We start from the raw sequence: 24483 nt of genomic DNA, 5'->3' as shown, positions 1-24483 counted from the left end.
TTTGGCTCCGACTCCTGAGAAAAAATACTGATAGTGGGGCTATGGCCTAACGGTGATAAGCGGTTTATGCAAACGTTAACTCTGAGGCCAATGATTGTCTGCAGCTTTACATGAATTATGGGCTTGACGTCATTCCTGCGTAGACCACCTCCCAGAAGAGGGGAACCAGGAAGGAGTGAAACCTGATGGCCACACACTCCCCCCTAGACCTGCCAAGAGAGGAACACGTGAGGGAACCGCATCCCGACAAAAGTCCTAGTGACAAAGTGGACACTTGTGTAAAGGGTGGATCACAGTGAAAATAAATATAAAAATAAATAGTGAAGGTTGCTCAGTGTAATACTAACTGGACCTCCAAACGGGAATTTAAAAAATTCCTCAGCTAAGGCTAAAAGACCCGGAAAAGGGTGTGTGCATGAAGAATGAAAAGAAGTTCTAGTGAAAAACGTGCCGAAATTTTTGTGGGGTTCCCCATTCCATTGAATTAAGGCTCCCCAGGGTTACCACTACTGGGGCACTCAACACTTTGGACTTTTAATCTTCCCCAGCCCACTGGCGTCGATCCTGGGGGGGACATGGTTTCCACCAGATGACTATATGAGCCTCCTGGCGTACTAAAAAGTGCATCAAACCCAGAGTGCATTGTATCCGTCTACTAGGTTGGCTTGACTGGAACCACCTTTTCGAAAGATACTACACTTGATCTTAGGCAAAAGGCCGAGAAGCGATTACATTACATACATTACTTATCCTGTACTGATCCTGAGTTACATCCTGTATTATACTCCAGAGCTGCACTCGCTATTCTGCTGGTGCAGTCACTGTGTACATACATTACATTACTTATCCTAAGTTATATCATGTATTATACTCCAGAGCTGCACTCACTATTCAGCTGGTGCAGTCACTGTGTACATACATTACATTACTTATCCTAAGTTATATCATGTATTATACTCCAGAGCTGCACTCACTATTCTGCAGGTGGAGTCATTGTGTACATACATTACTTATCCTGTACTGATCCTAAATTATATCATGTATTATAATCCAGAGCTGCACTCACTATTCTGCTGGTGCAGTCGCTGTGCACACACATTACATTACTCGTCCTGTACTGATCGTGAGTTACATCCTGTATTATACTCCAGAGCTGCACTCACTAGTCTGCTGGTGCAGTCACTGTATACATACAGTTATATGAAAAAGTTTGGGCACCCCTATTAATCTTAAGCTTAATGTTTTATAAAAATTGGTGTTTTTGCAACAGCTATTTCAGTTTGATATATGTAATAACTGTTGGACACAGTAATGTTTCTGCCTTGAAACGAGGTTTATTGTACTAACAGAAAATGTGCAATCTGCATTCAAACAAAATTTGACAGGTGCATAAGAGTGGGCACCTCACCAGAAAAGTGACATAAATATTTAGTAGATCCTCCTTTTGCAAAAATAACAGCCTCTAGTCGCTTCCTGTAGCTTTTAATGAGTTCCTGGATCCTGGATGAAGGTATTTTTGACCATTCCTCTTTACAAAACAATTCCAGTTCAGTTAAGTTTGATGATCGCCGAGCATGGACAGCCCTCTTCAAATGATCCCACAGATGTTCAATGATATTCAGGTCTGGGGACTGGGATGGCCATTCCAGAACATTGTAATTGTTCCTCTGCATGAATGCCTGAGTAGATTTGGAGCGGTGTTTTGGATCATTGTCTTGCTGAAAGATCCATCCCCTGCGTAACTTCAACTTTAGCACTGATTCTTGAACATTATTGTCAAGAATCTGCTGATACTGAGTGGAATCCATGCGTCCCTCAACTTTAACAAGATTCCCGGTGCCGGCATTGGCCACACAGCCCCAAAGCATGATGGAACCTCCACCAAATTTTACTGTGGGTAGCAAGTGTTTTTCTTGGAATGCTGTGTTTTTTTGCCGCCATGCATAACGCCTTTTTGTATGACCAAAGAACTCAATCTTGGTTTCATCAGTCCACAGGACCTTCTTCCAAAAAGAAATTGGCTTCTCCAAATGTGCTTTTGCATACCTCAGCCGACTCTGTTTGTGGCGTGCTTACAGAAACCGCTTCTTTTGCGTCACTTTCCCATACAGCTTCTCCTTGTGCAAAGTGCGTTGTATAGTTGACCGATGCACAGTGACACCATCTGCAGCAAGTTGATGCTGCAGCTCTCTGGAGATGGTCTGAGGATTGTCCTTGACTGATCTCACCATTCTTCTTCTCTGCCTTTCTGATGTTTTTCTTGGCCTGCCACTTCTGGCCTTAACAAGAACTGTCCCTGTGTTCTTCCATTTCCTTACTATGTTCCTCACAGTGGAAACTGACAAGTTAAATCTCTGAGACAGCTTTTTGTATCCTTCCCCTGAACAACTATGTTGAATAATCTTTGTTTTCAGATCATTTGACAGTTGTTTTGAGGAGCGCATGATGCCACTCTTCAGAGGAGATTCAAACAGGAGAACAACTTGCAAGTGGCCACTTTAAGTAGCTTTTCTCATGATTGCATACACCTGGCTATGAAGTTCAAAGCTCAATGAGGTTACAAAACCAAAAAAAGTGCTTTAGTATGTCAGTAAAAAGTAGGTAGGAGTATTTAAAACAAGAAAATGATAAGGGTGCCCATACTTATGCACCTGTCAAATTTTGTTTGAATGAAGATTGCACATTTTCTGTTAGTACAATAAACCTCATTTCAAGGCAGAAACATTACTATGTCCAACAGTTATTACATATATCAAACTGAAATAGCTGTTGCAAAAACACCAATTTTTATAAAACATTAAGCTTAAGATTAATAGGGGTGCCCAAACTTTTTCATATAACTGTACATTACATTACTGATCCTGTACTGATCCTGAGTTACATCCTGTATTATACTCCAGAGCTGCACTCACTATTCTGCTGGTGCAGGCACTGTATACACACATTACATTACTCATCCTGTACTGATCGTGAGTTACATCCTGTATTATACTCCAGAGCTGCACTCACTATTCTGCTGGTGGAGTCACTACATACATACATTACATTACTTATCCTGTACTGATCGTGAGTTACATCCTGTATTATACTCCAGAGCTGCACTCACTATTCCGCTGGTGGAGTCACTGTTACATACATTACATTACTTATCCGGTACTGATCCTGAGTTACATCCCGTATTATACTCCAGAGCTGCACTCACTATTCTGCTGGTGTAGTCACTGTGTACATACATTACTTATCCTGTACTGATCCTGAGTTACATCCTGTATTATACACCAGAGCTGCACTCACTATTCTGCTGGTAGGGTCACTGTGTACACACATTACGTTACTTATCCTGTACTGATCCTGAGTTACATCCTGGATTATACTCCAGAGCTGCACTCACTATTCTGCTGGTGGAGTTACTGTATACATACATTACATTACTTACCCTGTACTGATCCTGAGTTATATCCTGTATTATACTCCAGAGTTGCACTCACTATTCTGCTGGTGGAGTCATTGTGTGCATACATTACATTACTTACCCTGTACTGATCCTGAGTTATATCCTGTATTATACTCCAGAGTTGCACTCACTATTCTGCTGGTGGAGTCATTGTGTGCATACATTACATTACTTATCCTGTACTGATCCTGAGTTACATCCTGTATTATACTCCAGAGCTGCACTCTTATTCTTATGCTTTCTATTTGAAGGAGTCCAAAAATGTTGACTGATATCCTCTAACAATACAATTGAGATCTTATCATTTCCTTACATCTGATTACTGTACAGTACCTGATGTAAAGACAACGCCAAGAATGAATGAAAGTCTCCATTTCTGTGCAGACCCTGAACAAGTACGGCAATATTTGGAATTGGACGACTTCAATTCTGGAGCCTGCATCATTTTGAATACAGCTCTGGAGTATTGTATAGGCTTTTACTTGATTTGTCAATAAATTCTGAATTTGAACTGTTTAAAGGTGGAGATGCAATCTTCCAAGAGGAGATACTGAGAGATGTGATAATCAATTATAGGAAACACTGACATTTTCAGTAAATAACTTTCCAAATTCTCATATACCCTGATTTCATCATTGCGGTTTCTTTTTGGGTTCTTTAGGTATCCAAATATTTTAGACATTCGGAAAGTGCAACTTTTACCAAGTGTCACTTTTTTTGGGGGGAGGGGGCGTATTACGCTTCAGATCTTCTCGAGTAAGATTTCTGGCGAAGTCCTAAAATGTGCTTTTTTGCCCCTTTTTTAAAGGATTGGAGTCTTATGGTGATAAAAAAAGCTAAAAAAGTGGCTTTTTTAATATTTTGTGCCAAATTCATGAACTGCATGCATCACTTTGCAGAATTTGGTACAAAAAAACAGACTTCAATAAAACCGCAGATAATGAATTGGGCCCAATGTCCCTACATGCCCACGACCTCGGTGTGTCAGAGGAAACGTCACTTAGTTTATCACTGGAAGATGGACAGAAAGGTAAAGAATAAAACACATCTGACTTCTTGTCTGAGCTTCTGATTTATCATTCTCACAGACTGGGCATCCAGGTGGACGCAGCAACAAAATCCACTAAAACTTGGTATAAGGGTATGTGCCCACGTAGTGTTTTACAAGCGTATTTGATGCGGAATTTCCGCAGCGGAAACGCTTGTAAAACGCTTGGTAATCCGCACCCCATGGTCCCGAATGAGAATCCGCAAGTTCTATGCCCATGCTGCGGATTTTTCCGCAGCGTTTTTGATGCGCACAAAAATCCGCAGCATGTCCATTAATTTTGCGTTTCTGCATGCAGAATTGCCTTTTCAATGCAATAAAAAACGCAAGGCAATTCCGCATGTCGAAAACGCGCACGAAATTCCGCATGCGTTTTTCCGGGAACGGACATGTGGAAATGAAGCGCAAATTTTCCGCTTCATTTCCGCAATGTGGGCACATAGCCTAAATGGTTTAACATAATAAAAAGAAATTATTAATCTATTCAGGTTCCTCCCATTGCATCACCGTCTTTTGCACCGCAATAATGACGTCTCGTACATCAGCCAAACACTAATTTCAGTCATCACACTGGCATGTATGAGTGTAAAATAGGGGTGCATAACATTTTTTGGTCCAAGAGCCACATTTCAATACTGAACAGGCCCAAGGGCCCCAAATTTTTTTTTAAAGGGGTAGTTACATGAATACATAACCAGAATCACCATCAGTACATTTATACATCACTAGAATCAAATTTTGAGTATTTGAGAAGGATTTGGAGAATTTCAGCTCAGTTTCAGCTCTAAACAAATCAGTGTGAACACTAACTTAAAACTAATTTTTTTGGACCAGAAACTCACCAAAGCCTCAAATCTCTATGTTTTGATGCTTTTTAAGTTTTAACACTGCCATGAAGCACATTATTGATTGTTACAAGTGTACAAGATCAGAACCACTATGAGTACATGAATGCAGCATCAGAACCACCATAAATTCATAAATACAGCACCAGAATCACCGTCAGTACATGACTACATCTCCAGAACCACCATCAGTACATGAATGCAAAAAAGGGAGTCTGACCTAACACCACAAATATCTGAATAGACGCTTTTGCCAAGGTCCATAAAGTACTGTGTTGAAACAAAAAAGAAAAAAGTGACCATAAAGGCACCAAGCGTACTAAATAATCAATACATACAGCATAATAGCAAAAAATGAATATACATTTTATTAGAACACTAAACAAGACCATTTAAAAACGATTAAAAAACATGCAAAACACAGAAAAAAGGACATGTATATTCCCCTTACAAAAATTGATGTATATAATAGATGTTACAAAATATAATCCATATAGCGTATAAATAATCTGTGGACAAGAAAAAATATATAATTTTATATTAGTCTAGCAGGTCTACCAAAGTAAATAATAATCCAAAATAGTTAATAAATTAACACACCCTCCAGGACAAATTCATATAACACCCAATATGGGACCCCAGATCCATGGGATACAGAGTAAATATTTGATAAAACATGACAGAAAGTCCCAAAACAGAGAGAAATTATATAGTACAGACCATATTCACGGAGCAAAAAGGAGATATTAATAATAGAAATCCTACGCGTTACGCCATTAACACATGGTTTCCTCAGGGGTCTTGTTTAGTGTTCTAATAAAATTTATATTCATTTTTTGCTATTATGCTTGTATGTATTGATTATTTAGTGCGCTTGGTGCCTTTATGGTTGCTTTTTCCTTTATTGTTTCAACACAGTACATGAATGCAGCGCCAAAACCACTGTCCGTACATGAATGCATTGCCAGAAACACCATCATTACATGTATACAGCACCAAGCTTAGTACAGCAATCAATTGTAATGTCAGGTCAGCCTCATATACATTTCTATCGAATGAACATGCAATTTCCAGTATGTCCTTAACAATGGTAAGGAGATACTGGGAGTTGCTCATATTGGCCATCGTCAGACTGTGGACCATAAAGGAATCACAGTACTGGTAAGACGTAGGCAGTGTCACAAATAAACCATTACATCCAGGTACCTTATAGGTGACATCTCTGACTGAGGTCATTCCCATGCATTTTGTCTCCATGCAGCACAGATGCCATGATGAGATTTCATGCCCAAAGCTAGTCTTTCCAGACTTCCCTCTTCTCCATCTTCAGCAGTACTTCACGATATGGTGCCCTTAAAAATAAAAGTATCATTATATGACCCCACACATAAAATATATATCTCATGCTGCGCCCCTGAATAAATAATTGCCTCTTACTGCACAAAATATTCCCCCACACTGCCCTGCTCTATAATGTCTCTCCCACTCTGCCCTTTTCCATAATATCTTCCCACACTGCCCCTCCCCATAATGTCCCCCCACATACTGCCTCTTTCCATATCTCTTCCAAACTGCCCCTTTCCAATTCCCCCCAACCCACTGCCCCTCGCTATATTATGGCCCGTTTCACATCCCCCCCCCCCCCCAGTTGCCCCATAATGTTCACAAATTGCCTCTTAATGTACCCTATTGCCACATGATGTGTCCTCGTAGTAACGCAACCCTCCCCTTCCCTGGCTCTCTCATCTAAAATAATGTGACATTTAATCTTCAGCTCCTCCATGGAGTGCTTACCGGTGCTCGACGTCTCGGTTGCCTGTGCGGTGTCGGCAGCAGTGTGATGAGGTGGTCCGCAGTGTGCTGACCTCATCACACCGTTGAACATTGAGGTGAGGGCTGAAAAGCGCTCTTTTGCTCCAGTCCCGGCACCACAGTGTTCAAATGTATTCACGATATGGGAAGAAGGGTGCCTGCATCTCTCGGACAGTTCTGCGGACCACAACAAACCCTTTGATGGGCCATATGTTGTGCAGGCCTGGTCCAAAATATAAAAATGTAATATCAAAACAAAAAAAACTTTCTAAACTAAGTCTAAAATGAATATGAATGAAAGGGGTTTTCTGGGACTATTAATTTTTTTTCTTACGAGCCTAAGAACTTATAGGCTGATAGTTGCTAACTACCTCACTGTTGTGCCCGGCCCCAAAGAGCGGTCACAGACTGTATCTGCCGGCGATTCAGCGGCGTCCGCTGATATCACGTTGACATAGCAGCCCTTCCTCTTCTGATCTGCTGATGGGGCATGACTGCAGACATCATGCTGATTGACAGTCGGCTCCCTGCTGCTAAATGCAGGGAACTGGCTGTCAATCAGCATGATGTCTGCAGTCATGCCCCATTCACAGAGAAGTCCCAAAGAGGAAAACCTGCTCTGTTGATGTGGATCAGCAAGAGCGGCCTGTGGTTGCTCTGAGCCAGTGTTAGCAACTACCTGCCTGTCAGTTCTTGGCCCCATGAGAAAAAATAAATGCTGGATAACCCCTTTAAAAGCTAACTTCTCTGTACCCCAAAATGGTAAATAAAAGAACTGCAACCAACAAGAGACATATAACTACACCCATGTGAATAAACTAGATATAACTATACAGAGACATTACACTGGCCCTTTAAAGGCAAAGTAGACAACGGACCTACAGGGGTTAAAGCTCCTCCGACCAACTGTTGCTCAGGAGTAATGCAAATGTCTTTATTCCAGCGACTGAGAATTCCTGGGTCTCCATGTTCTTGTCACTCACATTGAATGGGATTCTGCCACGACTATAGGGGAGAAGAATAGTCAAGACCCCGCAGTGGATATTGGCCCGTGGGGTTCGTGGTTAGATGTGGGCTGGTGTGGGTCTGTAACACTGGAGCTCCATTCTGGATCATGATACAATAGAGATCAGGATACCACCTGGTTGTCCTCCTACTCTAAATGCGCACAACCCCCTACAGAGCTCACACAATTGCACCCATGGTAGTTTTCTCCCTTGTAGGGACTTGTGCGATTAATGTTGTGTGTTCCCCGGGCTCTGTGCTCTGAGAGGGCCCATCCGGAGCTACGCCAGTTGCGCACCCCGATACAGCTACACTGTGGGGCAGAGCAGGGAGACTCTATGTCCCTGCACTGCCCGGCGGCCGCTATGGGGTCCTTGAGCAGGAGGGGGGGGGGCCTCAGTGCCAGCATCGGTCACCCCCGCCAGTCACCTCAAGTTAAGTGATGAGAGAGGGAGCGCGACGCTCTCTCTCCCATCAGTCCCCTCTGTGACTGACGTCATCACTTGGCGCCCGGCCCGCTGTCCTGAAGATGTGCGGGCCGGGCGCTCGGAGCAGCAGGGGAATGAGGAGGAGAGGTGAGTATTGTGTTTATTCACTCTTTGCCAGGGGAGGGGGGAGCATTATACTACAGACTCGGCCTATGGGGGGAGCATTATACTATAGACTCTGCCTATGGGGGGGGGGGGGGGGGGGGCATTATACTACACACTCTGCCTATGGAGGGGTATTATACTACAGACTCTGCCTATGGAGGGGTATTATACTACAGACTCTGCCTATGGGGGTGAATTATACTACAGACTCTGCCTATGGGGGTGCATTATACTACAGACTCTGCCTATGGGGGGGGAGCATTATACTACAGACTCTGCCTATGGGGGGGAGCATTATACTACAGACTCGGCCTATGGGGGGGCATTATACTACAGACTCTGCCTATAGGGGGGCATTATACTACAGACTCTGCCTATGGGGAGGGGGCATTATACTACAGACTCTGCCTATGGGGGGCATTATACTACAGACTCTGCCTATGGTGGGGAGCATTGTACTACAGACTCTGCCTATGGGTGGGGGCATTATGCTACAGACTCTGCCCATGGGGGGGATTATACTACAGACTCTGCCTATGGAGGGGTATTATACTACAGACTCTGCCTATGGGGGTGCATTATACTACATACTCTGCCTATGGAGGGGGCATTATACTACAGACTCTGCCTATGGTGGAAGGCATTATACTACAGACTCTGCCTATGGAGGGGGAGCATTATACTACAGACTCTGCCTATGGGGGGGAGCATTATACTACAGACTCTGCCTATGGGGGGGGGCATTATACTACAGACTGCCTATGCTGGGGGAGCATTATACTACAGACTCTGCCTATGGAGGGGGGGCATTATAGTACAGACTCTGCCTATGGGGGGGGGGGATTATACTACAGACTCTGCCAATGGAGGGGGGGCATTATACTACAGACTCTGCCTATGCGGGGGGAGCCTATGCTGGGGGAGCATTATACTACAGACTCTGCCTATGGAGGGGGAGCATTATACTACAGACTCTGCCTATGCGGGGGGAGCATTATACTACAGACTCTGCCTATGGGGAGGAGCATTATACTACAGACTCTGCCTATGGGGGGAGCATTATACTACAGACTCTGCCTATGGGGGGTGCATTATACTACTCACTCTGCTTATGGGGGGAGCATTATACTACAGACTCTGCCTACGGGGGGACATTATACTATTTGAAGGACTATCTGGTGCATTATACTATATGGAGGCTATTTATACAGTGTGGGGATTACAGTTAGGGTCATACAGTGTGGGAAATAATGTGGGGTCTTTGCACAGTGTGGGTGGGGGCCATCATACAGTGTGATAGATAATGTTGGGTCTTTGCACAGTGTGGGGGCCATCATACATTCTGAGAGCCATCAGTTTGGAGGCTACTAAGGGGTCAGTATACTGTGTGGGGGGTACTATACAGTGAGGGGGAATTATACTGTGTATAGGAAAGCATCATATTGTGTAGAGGGGTGCTGTACATGGGGGAAGAATCAGGACATTATTAAATCTTAAGTGGGCACTTATCGTTATAGGCGAACTCAAGTTATTATGACTGTCAGAGGGGCACACAGAGGGCATTATTACTTTTTAGGGGGCAAAATGTTGGCAGTTTTCTAGGGCACTTGCACACGACATTACTATATTCTAGAGGTTTGTTTTACCATCTAGAGGGCACACAGCAGGTGCAGTAATAGGTACACATACAGCAACAGAGGCTCAGTATTGGGGTATCAGCAGGATGGGGAGTTTGTGCAGGTTGGAAATAGATGGGGACGATGCCTGAAATGTAAGGAGTCAAATGTGTCTTTGTTGTGATCTCTGCAGACCTGAGACTCTTGAGTCCTGGCTGAAGAAGTCGTCGTGTCGGTCTGGGCCAGGTGGAAAAGACGGGAAAAGTGAACAATTTAATCAGAAAGAATGTCAGCTGTAAGTTACTATATATAACTGTAATCTCTTATATGTTCTGCAGGACTGGCATCTATCAATATATGGTCACCATAATATATCATATAATATAATATATCATAGTAATATCAGTGCTGGTCCTTGTGTAAAGATTATTTTCAGTAACAGCGTGGTCATCTGCTGAGGTACTCTTACATCCACTATCTGGGTGCGCCACCATAGTTGTAATCACGGTTACCTGGTTAGGGGCCCACTCAGAAGTTTGGCCCCCCCCCCATCCTGAACCAAAACCCTAGCTACGCCTCTGGTGAGCACCTCTGCCCAACCAAGGGGCAGATTCCAAAAGGGGGGTAGAAAGGAAAAGACTCGTTTGGGGTGGTTGTTTTGTGTCGTTTCTTGGAAGGGTGAAGATGCCAGATCCTGGTACCAGTGTATGGACTATATGAGACTGGGGATCATCCGCCACGTACTGTTGTCACCCGTTTACCACACTACCTCTTACCCCCCACTACCATGAGCTCTCACATCTCATTACATCTGTGCCCTTTCTTCCCCCGACTACCATGATCTCTCACACCTCATTACATCTGTGTCCTTTCTTCCCCCCCACTACCATGAGCTCTCACACCTCATTACATCTGTGCCCCCTCTTACCCCCACTACCATGAGCTCTCACATCTCATTACATCTGTGCCCCCTCTTCCCCCACTACCATAAGCTCTCACACCTCATTACATCTGTGCCCCTTCTTCCCGCCACTACCATAAGCTCTCACATCTCATTACATCTGTGCCCCCTCTTCCCCCCACTACCATGAGCTCTCACACCTCATTACATCTCTGCCCCCTCTTCCCGCCACTACCATGAGCTCTCACACCTCATTACATATGTGCTCCCTCTTCTCCCCACTACCATGAGCTCTCACAATTCATTACATCTGTGCCCCCTCTTCCCCCCACTACCATGAGCTCTCACACCTCATTACATCTGTACCCCCACTACCATGAGCTCTCACATCTCATTACATCTGTGCCCCCTCTTCTCCCACTACCATAAGCTCTCACACCTCATTACATTTGTGCCCCCTCTTCCCGCCACTACCATAAGCTCACATCTCATTACATCTGTGCCCCCTCTTCCCCCCACTACCATGAGCTCTCACACCTCATTACATCTGTACCCCCACTACCATGAGCTCTCACAACTCATTACATCTGTGCCCCCTCTTCTCCCACTACCATAAGCTCTCACACTTCATTACATTTGTGCCCCCTCTTCCCGCGACTACCATAAGCTCACATCTCATTACATCTGTGCCCCCTCTTCCCCCCACTACCATGAGCTCTCACACCTCATTACATCTGTACCCCCACTACCATGAGCTCTCACAACTCATTACATCTGTGCCCCCTCTTCTCCCACTACCATAAGCTCTCACACCTCATTACATTTGTGCCCCCTCTTCCCGCCACTACCATAAGCTCACATCTCATTACATCTGTGCCCCCTCTTCCCGCTACTACCATGAGCTCTCACACCTCATTACATCTGTGCCCCTCTTCCCGCCACTACCATAAGCTCTCACATCTCATTACATCTGTGCCCCCTCTTCCCGCCACTACCATGAGCTCTCACATCTCATTACATCTGTGCCCCCTCTTCCCTCCACTACCATGAGATCTCACACCTCATTACATCAGTGCCCCCTCTTCCCCCCACTACCATGAGCTCTCACACCTCATTACATCTGTGCCCCCTCTTCCCCCCACTACCATCTCTCACAACTCATTACATCTGTGCCCCCTCTTCTCCCACTACCATAAGCTCTCACACCTCATTACATTTGTGCCCCCTCTTCCCGCCACTACCATAAGCTCACATCTCATTACATCTGTGCCCCCTCTTCCCGCTACTACCATGAGCTCTCACACCTCATTACATCTGTGCCCCTCTTCCCGCCACTACCATAAGCTCTCACATCTCATTACATCTGTGCCCCCTCTTCCCGCCACTACCATGAGCTCTCACATCTCATTACATCTGTGCCCCCTCTTCCCTCCACTACCATGAGATCTCACACCTCATTACATCAGTGCCCCCTCTTCCCCCCACTACCATGAGCTCTCACACCTCATTACATCTGTGCCCCCTCTTCCCCCCACTACCATGAGCTCTCACACCTCATTACATCTGTGCCCCCTCTTCCCCCCACTACCATAAGCTCTCACATCTCATTACATCTGTGCCCCTCTTCCCGCCACTACCATAAGCTCTCACATCTCATTACATCTGTGCCCCTCTTCCCCCCACTACCATGAGCTCTCACACATCATTACATCTGTGCCCCCTCTTCCCCCCACTACCATGAGCTCTCACACCTCATTACATCTGTGCCCCCTCTTCCCCCCACTACCATAAGCTCTCACATCTCATTACATCTGTGCCCCTCTTCCCGCCACTACCATAAGCTCTCACATCTCATTACATCTGTGCGTCATCTTCCCCCCACTACCATGAGCTCTCACACCTCATTACATCTATGCCCCCTCTTCCCCCCCACTACCATAAGCTCTCACATCTCATTACATCTGTGCCCCTCTTCCCGCCACTACCATAAGCTCTCACATCTCATTACATCTGTGCCCCCTCTTCCCCCCACTACCATGAGCTCTCACACCTCATTACATCTGTGCTCCCTCTTCCCCCCCACTACCATGAGCTCTCACACCTCATTACATCTGTGCCCCCTCTTCCCCCCACTACCATGAGCTCTCACACCTCATTACATCTGTGCCCCCTCTTCCCCCCACTATCATGAGCTCTCACATCTCATTACATCTGTGCCCCCTCTTCCCCCCACTACCATAAGCTCTCACATCTCATTACATCTGTGCCCCTCTTCCCGCCACTACCATAAGCTCTCACATCTCATTACATCTGTGCCCCCTCTTCCCCCCACTACCATGAGCTCTCACACTTCATTACATCTGTGCCCCCTCTTCCCCCCACTACCATGAGCTCTCACACCTCATTACATTTGTGCCCCCTCTTCCCCCCACTACCATAAGCTCTCACATCTCATTACATCTGTGCCCCCTCTTCCCCCCACTACCATGAGCTCTCACACCTCATTACATTTGTGCCCCCTCTTCCCCCCACTACCATAAGCTCTCACATCTCATTACATCTGTGCCCCCTCTTCCCCCCACTACCATGAGCTCTCACACTTCATTACATCTGTGCCCCCTCTTCCCCCCACTACCATGAGCTCTCACACCTCATTACATCTGTGCCCCCTCTTCCCCCCACTACCATGAGCTCTCACACCTCATTACATCTGTGCCCCCTCTTCCCCCCACTACCATGAGCTCTCACACCTCATTACATCTGTGCCCCCTCTTCCCCTCACTATCATGAGCTCTCACACCTCATTACATCTGTGCTCCCTCTTCCCCCCACTACCATAAGCTCTCACATCTCATTACATCTGTGCCCCCTCTTCCCCCCACTACCATAAGCTCTCACATCTCATTACATCTGTGCCCCCTCTTCCCCCCACTACCATGAGCTCTCACATCTCATTACATCTGTGCCCCCTCTTCCCCCCACTACCATGAGCTCTCACACCTCATTACATTTGTGCCCCCTCTTCCCCCCACTACCATAAGCTCTCACATCTCATTACATCTGTGCCCCCTCTTCCCCCCACTACCATGAGCTCTCACACTTCATTACATCTGTGCCCCCTCTTCCCCCCACTACCATGAGCTCTCACACCTCATTACATCTGTGCCCCCTCTTCCCCCCACTACCATGAGCTCTCACACCTCATTACATCTGTGCCCCCTCTTCCCCCCACTACCATGAGCTCTCACACCTCATTACATCTGTGCCCCCTCTTCCCCTCACTATCATGAGCTCTCACACCTCATTACATCTGTGCTCCCTCTTCCCCCCACTACCATAAGCTCTCACATCTCATTACATCTGTGCCCCCTCTTCCCCCCACTACCATGAGCTCTCACACCTCATTACATCTGTGCTCCCTCTTCCCCCAGCTACACCTCAGCTTTCACACTTCATTACGGTTTTGCCCAGGGCCTTATTTGACACTAGGCACTGGAGATCCTGGATCTAGGGTGGCAGGTTGCAGAGCCAGAAACAAGGGAATCCTCCTTCCTTTCTTCCATTGGACCTGCATCTCTGTGAGTTTTAGAGTAGGTTCAGTTATTACTGCTTTCTGTCCACATCATACATGAATAGGATCACTAGACCAGCAGAATACTGACTGCTACATCCACTAGTCAGGGCTCAGTCGTACACTCGCAGCCCTATAACGTTGGCTCCATAAGTCCAGGGTAATGTACGTGTCATACCGCCATAACGGGCTGTCTTGTGATTTTCAGTGGGGCAGGAGACAATATGGTGGTGTGAGCTACTATAGTCAGTGTATACACTGTGCTGCCCTGCATCATTGTGATGTACGAGGAGGGGAGGGGGGCAGGTGCTGTTTTCCCTGTGAATGCAATTGGGCATTCATGGCTGGACCCAATGTGGGTCTCTGTGGGGTGGGGCACTGTGTGTAAATTCATGTGCACAGTGAGAAGTCGATATACCAGTACACACCTGTGTACACTGTAGGTGTATCATTCTAAGTCTGTTTTTTTTTGTCTTGTTTGGAGGAGCATTTATTCAGGACAAACAAACATAACAAGCTATAACAACACAATCTCATTATAATACAAACAAGCTGGGGAAGGTATACAGGACAGTCAGGACCCCCAGATGCCATACCTCAGCTGCTGAAAATTCCTAGTCTGTTTATACGGACAATAAGTCAGTCTGTGGGGGCATGGTACCTTTGTTCCTCTCTGCAGGGTGCATCCCTGATATACAGGCCAGCAGACTCACTGGTGTCAGAACTTCATTGACTTTCTTCCATACCTTGAATTAAATGTAACCGATGTTTCATGGGGTGGGGTGTGAGCACCTCTGCCCAACCAATGGGCTGATCCCAAGGAGGTAGAAAGGAACAGACACATGTTTGAGGTGGTTGTTCTGCCTTGTGTCTTGGAAGAGTGAGGATCTCCTGCTAAAGCCAGATCTTGGTGCCAGTGTATGGACTATAGGAGACTGAGGATCATCTACCAGGTACTGTTGTCACCCGCTTGAGCTATCACAGTACGTTACATCTGTGCCCTCTTTACTTCCACTACCCCTGAACTCTCACACCCTATTACACCTGTGCCTCCTTTTCCCCCACTACACCAAGATCTCACACCCCATTAATTCAGTGCCGCTTCTTACTACCATTACATCTGTGCCCATCTTCCCCCATTACTCCTGTGCCACTCTTTCCCCCATTGACCTTGTGCCCCTTCTCCATCCATTACCCCTGAGCTCTCTCCCCCATTGACCCTGTTCCCCCTCTCCCTCCATTACGCCTGAGCTCTCTCCCTCCATTACCCCTGAGCTCTCTCCCTCCATTACCCCTGAGCTCTCTCCCTCCATTACCCCTGCGTGCTCTCCCCCATTACCCCTGAGCACTCTCCCCCAATTACCTCTGTTCCCCCTCTCCCTTCATTACCCCTATGCTCTCCCCCCATTACCCTGTTCCCCCTCTCCCTCCATTACCCCTGAGCTCTCCCCCTTTACCCCGTTCCCCCTCTCCCTCCATTGCCCCTGAGCTCTCCCCCATTACCCCTGAGCTCTTTCACCCATTATCCCTGTTCCCCCTCTCACTCCATTACCTCTGTGCCCCCTCTCCCTCCATTATGCCTGAGTTCTCTCCCCCATTACTCCTGAGCTCTCTCCCTCCATTACCCCTGAGCGCTCTCCCCCATTACCCCTGAGCGCTCTCCCCCATTACCCCTGTTCCCCCTCTCTCTTCATTACCCCTGAGCTCTCCCCCCATTACCTTGTTCCCTCTCTCCTTCCATTACCCCTGAGCTCTCCCTCATTACCCCGTTCCCCCTCTCCCTCCATTACCTCTGAGCTTTCCCCCATTACCCGTTCCCGCTCTCACTCCATTACCTCTGTTTCCCCTCTCCCTCCATTACCCCTGAGCTCTCTACCCCATTACACCTGTGTCCCCTCTCCCCAACCACACCTGTGTCCCCTCTCCCGCATTACGCCTGTCTCCTCTCCCCCACTACACCTGTGTCTCCTCTCCCCCACTACACCTGTGTCCCCTCTCCCCAACCACACCTGTGTCCCCTCTCCCGCATTATACCTGTGTCTCCTCTCCTCCACTACACTTGTGTCCCCCTCTCCCGCATTATACCTGTCTCCTCTCCTCCACTACACCTGTGTCCCCCTCTCCCCCATTACCCGTGTCCCCTCTCCCCCATTACCCCAGTGTCCTCTCTCCCCATTACCCCAGTGTCCCCTCTCCCCCATTACCCTGTGTCCCCACTCCCCCATTACCCAGTGTCCCCTTTGCCCCATTACTCCCATATCCCCTCTCCTCCATTACTCCCATGTCCCCACTCTCCATTACCCCGTGTCCCCTCTCCTCTGTGTCCCCTCTCCTCCATTACCCCGTGTCCTCTCTCCCCCATATGCCCACTCTCCATTACCCCGTGTCCCCTCTCCCCCGTGTCCCCGCTCCTCCATTACCCCGTGTCCCCTCTCCTCCATTACCCCGTGTCCCCTCTCCTCCATTACCCCCATGTCCCCTCCTCCATTACCCTGTGTCCTCTCTCCTCCATTACCCCGTGTCCCCTCTCCTCCATAACCCCCATGTCCCCTCTCCTCCATTACCCCGTGTCCCCTCTCCTCCATTACCCTGTGTCCCCTCTCCTCCATTACCCCTATGCCCCCTCTCCTCCATTACCCCGTGTTCCCTCTCCTCCATTACCCCATGTCCCCTCTCCTCCATTACCCTGTGTCCCCTCTCCTCCATTACCCCCATGTCCCCTCTCCTCCATTACCTCGTGTCCCCACTCCTCCATTACCCCGTGCCCCCTCTCCTCCATTACCCCGTGTCCCCTCTCCTCCATTACCCCGTGCCCCCTCTCCTCCATTACCCCGTCTCCCCACTCCTCCATTATCCCGTGTCCCCTCTCCTCCATTACCCCGTGTCCCCTCTCCCCCACTATACGTTATCGCTGTCTCCTTGCTCTCCGGTCTCCAGCTCTCACTGGTCGCCCCCGCTCCTCGCCATCACTACGGTGTCGCCGCCTCAGGATAACGACTCCCGGGCGGGGCCGCGATGACGAAAGCGAGAAGTCACAGGCCAGAGAGAGGAAACGAAACTAAAGAGCCGAGAATCACGAGAGACTGCAGGGACCCAGATCACCGGGAGAGAGGAGACAGACGGACATCACCAGGGCTGCAGGAGAGACAGTGCAACCGGGGATAGGAGAGACTGTACAACCGCCAGAGACTGCTCAGGTGAGAGAGAGAGGGCAAACACGGGGGTGAGAGAGATAGACTGCACCTACTGGGAGAAGGTGAAGCGGAGACTGCACATATAGAGAGAGACGCCATCCTGCCGGCAGGAATCACAACACTGATAATAAATAGCAACATGGTCCTGTGTACACAACAAAAGCCACAATGTAACCGCACAGACACGTGGCTCTAGGACCGGGACACTGTAACACCAGGCACACGGGATTCAGGATAAAGAGCTGCTACAGGGTGCAGGACAATGGCACTGATACTTGGGGTACAGGATAAAGAGCTGATGCAGGGTGCAGGACAATGGCACTGATACTTGGGGTACAGGATAAAGAGCTGATGCAGGGTGCAGGACAATGGCACTGATACTTGGGGTACAGGATAAAGAGCTGATGCAGGGTGCAGGACAATGTCACTGATACTTGGGGTACAGGATAAAGAGCTGATACAGGGTACCGGACAATGGCACTGATACTTGGGGTGCGGGATAAAGAGCTGATACAGGGTGCAGGACAATGGCACTGATACTTGGGGTACGGGATAAAGAGCTGATACAGGGTGCAGGACAATGGCACTGATACTTGGGGTACAGGATAAAGAGCTGATACAGGGTGCAGGACAATGGCACTGACACTTGGGTGTACAGGACAATGGCACTGATACTTGGGGTACACGACAATGGCATTGATACTTGAGGTACAGGATAAAGAGTTGATACAGGGTGCAGGACAATGGCACTGATACTTGGAATACAGGACAATGGCACTGATTCTTGGGGTACTGGACAATGGCACTGATACTTGGGGTGCAGGACAATGACACTTGGGGTACAGGATAATGGCACATTGATATTTAGGGGACAATACATTGACTAACACTTGGAGTACAGGATAATGACACCAACACTTGAGGTACAGAACAATGATACTTGGGGTACAGTATAATGACAATGAATCTTGGGGTACAGGACACTGATACTTGGGATACAGGATAATGACACTTGGGGTACAGGATAATGGCACATTGATAATGACACAATGGTATTTATGTGGGCCACAAGACATTGACTCTGTTACATGCGTGTACAGGATTATGACACTGACTCTTGGTATAGGATAATGACACTGACTCTTGGGGTATAGGATCATGGCACATTGATATTTGAGGTGCAGGATATTGACACCAACACTTGGGGTACAGAACAGTGATGCACTGATACTTGGGGTACAGTATAATGACATCGACACTTGGGGTATAGGATAAAATATACACTGATGTGGGATGCAAAATGATGACACACTGATACTTGGTGTACAGGAGAACAACACTGACAATCAGGGTACAGAATAGTGGCACATTGACACTTTGCGTACAGGATAATGACATTTTGATATATGGGGTACAGGATAGTGACACAACGACACTTGAGGTGCAGGATAATGACAATTACACTTGTGGTATAAGACAATGACACTGACACTTGGGGTACAGTATAATGGCACATTGATATGTGGGGTACAGGATAGTTACACACTGACACTTGTGGTACAAGACAATGACATTTGGGGGAGTACACAGTAATAACCAATACAGCACATCTTGATTGCTTGCACCATGTGTCAGTAAATGTCAGTATCTGAGCTAAGAACTGTTTAACAGAATCTTTATTATTGTTCTAGGAACAGCGATGGGGCAATCTCCGGGGCCAGATCCTCCCAATCTGACAAAACTTCTAGAACAGGTGGAATTACACTTGGCTTGTGCCATCTGCAGCAGAAAAAAGCAAGTAATCACATACATCTACCAACCCTTGCAGCACAGCTGTTTTGCTCAGCTGCTCCTTGCAAGAAGTAAGGAGCATAGTAATGAAAAAGATTGGTATGAGGTAAGACTGCGCCCATCGTACCCACTACCCGCCCGCTATGATTTGTGCTGGCACTATCAACCTGGAAAGGGTTGCATCAGGCATCAGCAGAATTGCACATTTGCTTGGTCCAAAGAAGAAATTCTTGTTTGGTCTTACGAGAGGGAAAACAAACTTGAAAGTCATCAACTCAGGTCCATGTTATTCCCAAAACCAGCACCTGCTATTGCTGTTAAGAAAGCTGAGAACTTGAAAGATATTTTGAGTCAATTTGGGGGCCAATTTCGGGACATTTGTGAGCAGTGCTTCTATCAGAGCCCCCCAAAGGTCATCGTTACTGATTTATGCCAATGTCACCCTCGCCCAATGCCTCTTCTCGCTCACATTGTGATTGACGACACAAAGAAGCAGTGTGACATTATTCGTCCATTGCCTTCTTCTTCACAACACATCCGCTTGTGCAACCAACGTTCTCGTGGACTTCTGTGCTCACCTGAAAAAGGACAGTGCCCAAATGCCCACAGCGAGGTAGAGCTTGCAGTTTGGAAAGCAGAACATGACTGTGGACTCACCCGTGGGAAGATTAAGGAGGACCAGGAGCTGAATATGGGTTTTTACTGTCGTTTGTGCCTGGTTAGTGCCAACACTCAAGAAAGTTTTGAGGTACACTGTGCTTCTTTGGAACATGGACGCATGATGGCAGCTGATTCTCTGTCAGGATGGAATCACCGTGCGCCACCATATGGCATCAGTCGATTTTTTCTCTGTGAAAGGTGAGTCTCGCTTAAAAAAAAAATTAGTCGTCAAAGAACAGATACCTTCTACTGATTGGTGAAGGTTGCTTTTTTAGAAAAAAAAATTCAAATTAATATAGATTTTCTGCCTCCGACATGTAAACATTTAAAGGGTTTTACAGATTTAGAAAAATAAAACTGCTTTCTGTGCCACACTTATCTACAGGATTTGTGTGGTATAGCAGGTCAGTTCCATTCACTGTAAAAGAGCTGAGCTGCAATACCACATATTATTCTAATTCTCTACAACACCTCTAAAGTTGTTTTCAGGGCTTGATGTCCTGTCTTTAAAATTCAGGACTCCTGCCAATCTGCAGAATAAAGGGGCTGTGGTGCCTGAGAGAGTGTGCAGATAAACACAGGAAACATGTACAGCTTAATTATTAATAATTACAAATTTAATTTGAGTAGGGAGTCAACATGTCCTATTCTTGCTCTCTTCTTTTACCCTGTGTTATTGATGACTCATCGGACATTATTTGCCTAGGGCACTTTTACATGTTCTCTTTGTGTCTTTGACTGAGAATTACGGAACCATAATGGGGGTGTACACAACCCCACTTAGTTTAGTCATCGTGGAAGATAGCTGAAGAATATTGGGGGAGTAGTCTTTATATTCTGCCAGCATTTGAAAATTCATTGCCTAATTAGCAGACTGTATTTCACAAAACATTAAATGCAAATGAGCCTAAAGCATATGGTCTGATCCCATTACAGTGCTTTAAACTTTATCACACCAAGAATGAATTGTAGTCTTCTTCTGGAAATGTATCCAGCAATTTTTAATTGGAATGTGTTTTTTACTTTTTGTTATGTTAAGCCCCTTGCAGTGTATATATGGGCATGCTTGTCAGAAAGCTCACAGCCAGGAGGAGTTGCAAGAGTGGATTCTCAGGGTCAAAGTCAGTAGACGAACTAAGCAGTTGGTAGCGGAAGAGGGTCTTCAGTCTTATCAAGACCGCCTTGTTCAGGAATATCAGCTCTACAGCAGTGAAATGGAAGTGGTGAGTTATACCCCCAGTAGACGTATATTGCACCTACAAGTGTTTTGCGTTAATAATTGGAACCGTTGTTGCATGTTGTACAACCAGCTTTATCGTGCAGTGAACAATTAAACTCACAATTTCATTGTGTTCACGGGTTATTTTCACATTCTCCTAGTGATCTGAGCTTCTAGAGTTTGATCTGAATATGTTTCGAATCCTTTCATTACAGCTTTCGGAAACAGTCGAAGGTGTTAAAATAATATGTAACCAACCTCTAAAAATCCATTCCAAAGATAAGGATATACGAAGAACTTGGGATTTCACTCTACAATCAAAGGTAACGTTTGTGATGTCTAAGCTGCCATTACTGTGCAGGGGATGTCCACAGTGGAGAGCTACTCTAGTGCTGTGATCTATGCTATTTGTGCCTGCCCTAAAATATATATCATTATTACTGTAGATGCCACTCCTCCATGTTGCCTTGTTGAAGACCGATCCTGGAGCCATCTTTTCTTTGGATGCTGAGGGTCATCAAAAACCCTGCCATTATGCTGGAGGACCTTGTTTCCTGGTTAAAGGGTCTCGGACACAATATAAACTGACCATACATTTCCAATCCTTGGCCTTTGGAGTTTTCGAGCAGTGGTTGACTTTGGATTTTGGAATACGTCCAGTTTTGCTTCAAAAGATCTACTTGCAGGTTGGTGGTCAAGAAGAAATTGTGAGCAGCCAGGTTGAAACCTTCGACCAACATGAAAGACCACAATCATCCTCAGAACGTTGGTACCTAGACAAGCTCCTCTGCATCCCATGCAAGGAGAGGACACTTGAGGAAAAGAAACTTTTTGAAATGTACAAACCTCCTTCTGTGAATCCTTGTTATGTTCCATCAACCACTGATAGGTTGTCACTAACCGTGGAAAACTACCGCCATATGATGCATGGTGGTCTTCTCCAGGAGGAAGCAGCAAGAGAACAGGTGATATCCAGGTGAGATATAGTACAACAAAGCTCCACCAATAGCCATGTATTAACACCTCTCTTCTTTTCTTATAGTGCCATGGTGGTAGATAATCACATTATTCCTGCAGTCATCATCAGCGGGGGCATAGTGCATATAGATTTACACAGCTCAGAATGAATTTAAAGGGAATCTGTCACCAAGTTTTTGCTATGTAATTTGAGAGCAGCCAGGTGTAGGAGCCGAGACCCTGATTCCAGCATTATGCCACTTGCTATTTACATGCTGTCATTTTGATATAATCACAGTTTATTTCTGCAGCAGATCTAGCAGTGCTCAGAATGCTGAGCTCTGCATAACTCCACCCACACCATTGATTCTGCGTACATTGTGGATAGGCAGAAAGCTGCATATCAGTGGTGGGGTTGAGGTTGCACTAGGAGGCACGAGACACTTAGTCCTGCAGTTATAATGTCCTGCTGATAAAACACTGATTTTATTAAAACAGCAACACACATCCTATAAGTGAAATATCGCTGGAATCAGGGTCTCGGACCCTACAACATTCTGCTATCGGATTGCATAGCAAAAACCTGTTGACAGATTCCTTTTAGTGATAAGTTTGTCTTCATTGAGTTCCCTGTAGTGGTAACTGCAGGCAGCTAACAATTTACTATATAACTGAATGTCCACGGTGGGAATTTGGTGCTGTGATTTCAAAAATGGAACTCCAGTTGGATTATGAAGAGTAGCACCTCTAACTGTAGTGATGTGTTCTTTTTCATAGGTTAAACTTAAAAGTCTCAATAACCTTTAAGAAAATGGTGATTGATCAAAATGGAATGAAGATTGCTGCTCCCGGTGAGCTCTTCGTAGAGGTTCCTCTACCTACTGGCATGACCCAGGATACTGAAGAAGGGTATTTACTGCAAAGATCTGTGTCCACGGCCCTCATTGCCCCGTGCCCTATGCAAAATGACAAGGTCTATGAAGTCCTCTTGAACCGCAATGTCGAGATAGAGAGCAGTGTTTTACTGACATTAACAGAGAGATGTTGCAAAGAGCTGTCTTTAGAGCAAAATGCATCTGCCCAGTTGGAGATCCAGTTCCAGATTGATCGTCACGACTTCTGCATTTACCATGAAGCAGTTGACCGCTTGTTGGATGAGAACTTATTACTACCAGACCTGTCCAAGTGCCAATCACCAGTCTACCAGGAGAACATGTCATGGGGCAACAAGAAACAGCAGTTGGCAATCTCTTACATTGCTGGATCCGTGACGGGGAATCAGTCAGTAGCCCCTCTCATTATATATGGACCATTTGGTACAGGAAAAACATCTACTTTGGCCCAGGCTGCTCTACACGTGATCAGACAACCGCACACCAGAGTGCTGATCTGCACCCATAATAACAGGTACCAGCTATGTCATTGAGTGATTTATAGGAAATGTGTTTGTTTGGGAAATGTATGAAATCATTCTGGAGCACCTTTTCTTAGAACTCTACGTTGTATCATTCCTCTGTTATTCCTCCTGGGAATGTATGGATAAATTGAGAACTTGGTGCTTCAATTTCCCTGGTCATTGGGCTGTGCCCCAACACATTCTAGGGGTATTTGCAACAAAGCGTAAAAATTAGCCTTCCAAACCATCCTAAAAATGTGCACCAAAATCTGCATGTAAATTAGTGGTGAATATCTATGGCAATTGTACAACATATAGGTCCACATTCAGGGTCCGCTGAAGTATGATGTGCCAAATTCATTAAGAAGTGTGTCTGGAATACACATCTGTTGTAATTTATTTCACTATATGATGAATTTGG

The 24483-nt window shown here is 46.3% G+C and overlaps 2 protein-coding genes across 2 annotated transcripts in view; one reads left to right on the top strand and one right to left on the bottom strand.

Annotated features, from left to right (window-relative positions):
- The window catches only part of TNFRSF6B (TNF receptor superfamily member 6b), a 253607-nt gene extending 240258 nt beyond the window's left edge, over window positions 1-13349 (bottom strand). The window contains exon 1 of the mRNA XM_073681037.1: window positions 13334-13349. The gene's annotated coding sequence lies outside the window, so the exon portion shown is untranslated. The remainder of the gene's footprint in view (window positions 1-13333) is intronic.
- Window positions 13350-15683: 2334 nt separating this feature from the next.
- HELZ2 (helicase with zinc finger 2) overlaps window positions 15684-24483 on the top strand; it is a 30951-nt gene continuing 22151 nt past the window's right edge. The window contains exons 1-7 of the mRNA XM_073682864.1: window positions 15684-15798; window positions 17783-18042; window positions 19731-20688; window positions 21530-21713; window positions 21925-22032; window positions 22156-22685; window positions 23444-24073. Of these exons, the coding sequence (XP_073538965.1) occupies window positions 19739-20688; window positions 21530-21713; window positions 21925-22032; window positions 22156-22685; window positions 23444-24073 (2402 nt within the window). The 5' untranslated portion in view covers window positions 15684-15798; window positions 17783-18042; window positions 19731-19738. The remainder of the gene's footprint in view (window positions 15799-17782; window positions 18043-19730; window positions 20689-21529; window positions 21714-21924; window positions 22033-22155; window positions 22686-23443; window positions 24074-24483) is intronic.

This window comes from Phyllobates terribilis, unplaced genomic scaffold, assembly GCF_046119375.1.
Source record: "Phyllobates terribilis strain yellow unplaced genomic scaffold, ASM4611937v1 Scaffold_5__5_contigs__length_657084704, whole genome shotgun sequence".
Lineage (NCBI taxonomy): Eukaryota > Metazoa > Chordata > Amphibia > Anura > Dendrobatidae > Phyllobates > Phyllobates terribilis.
Note: the sequence above shows the minus strand (reverse complement) of the source record. Positions and strands in the feature narration are given on the sequence as shown.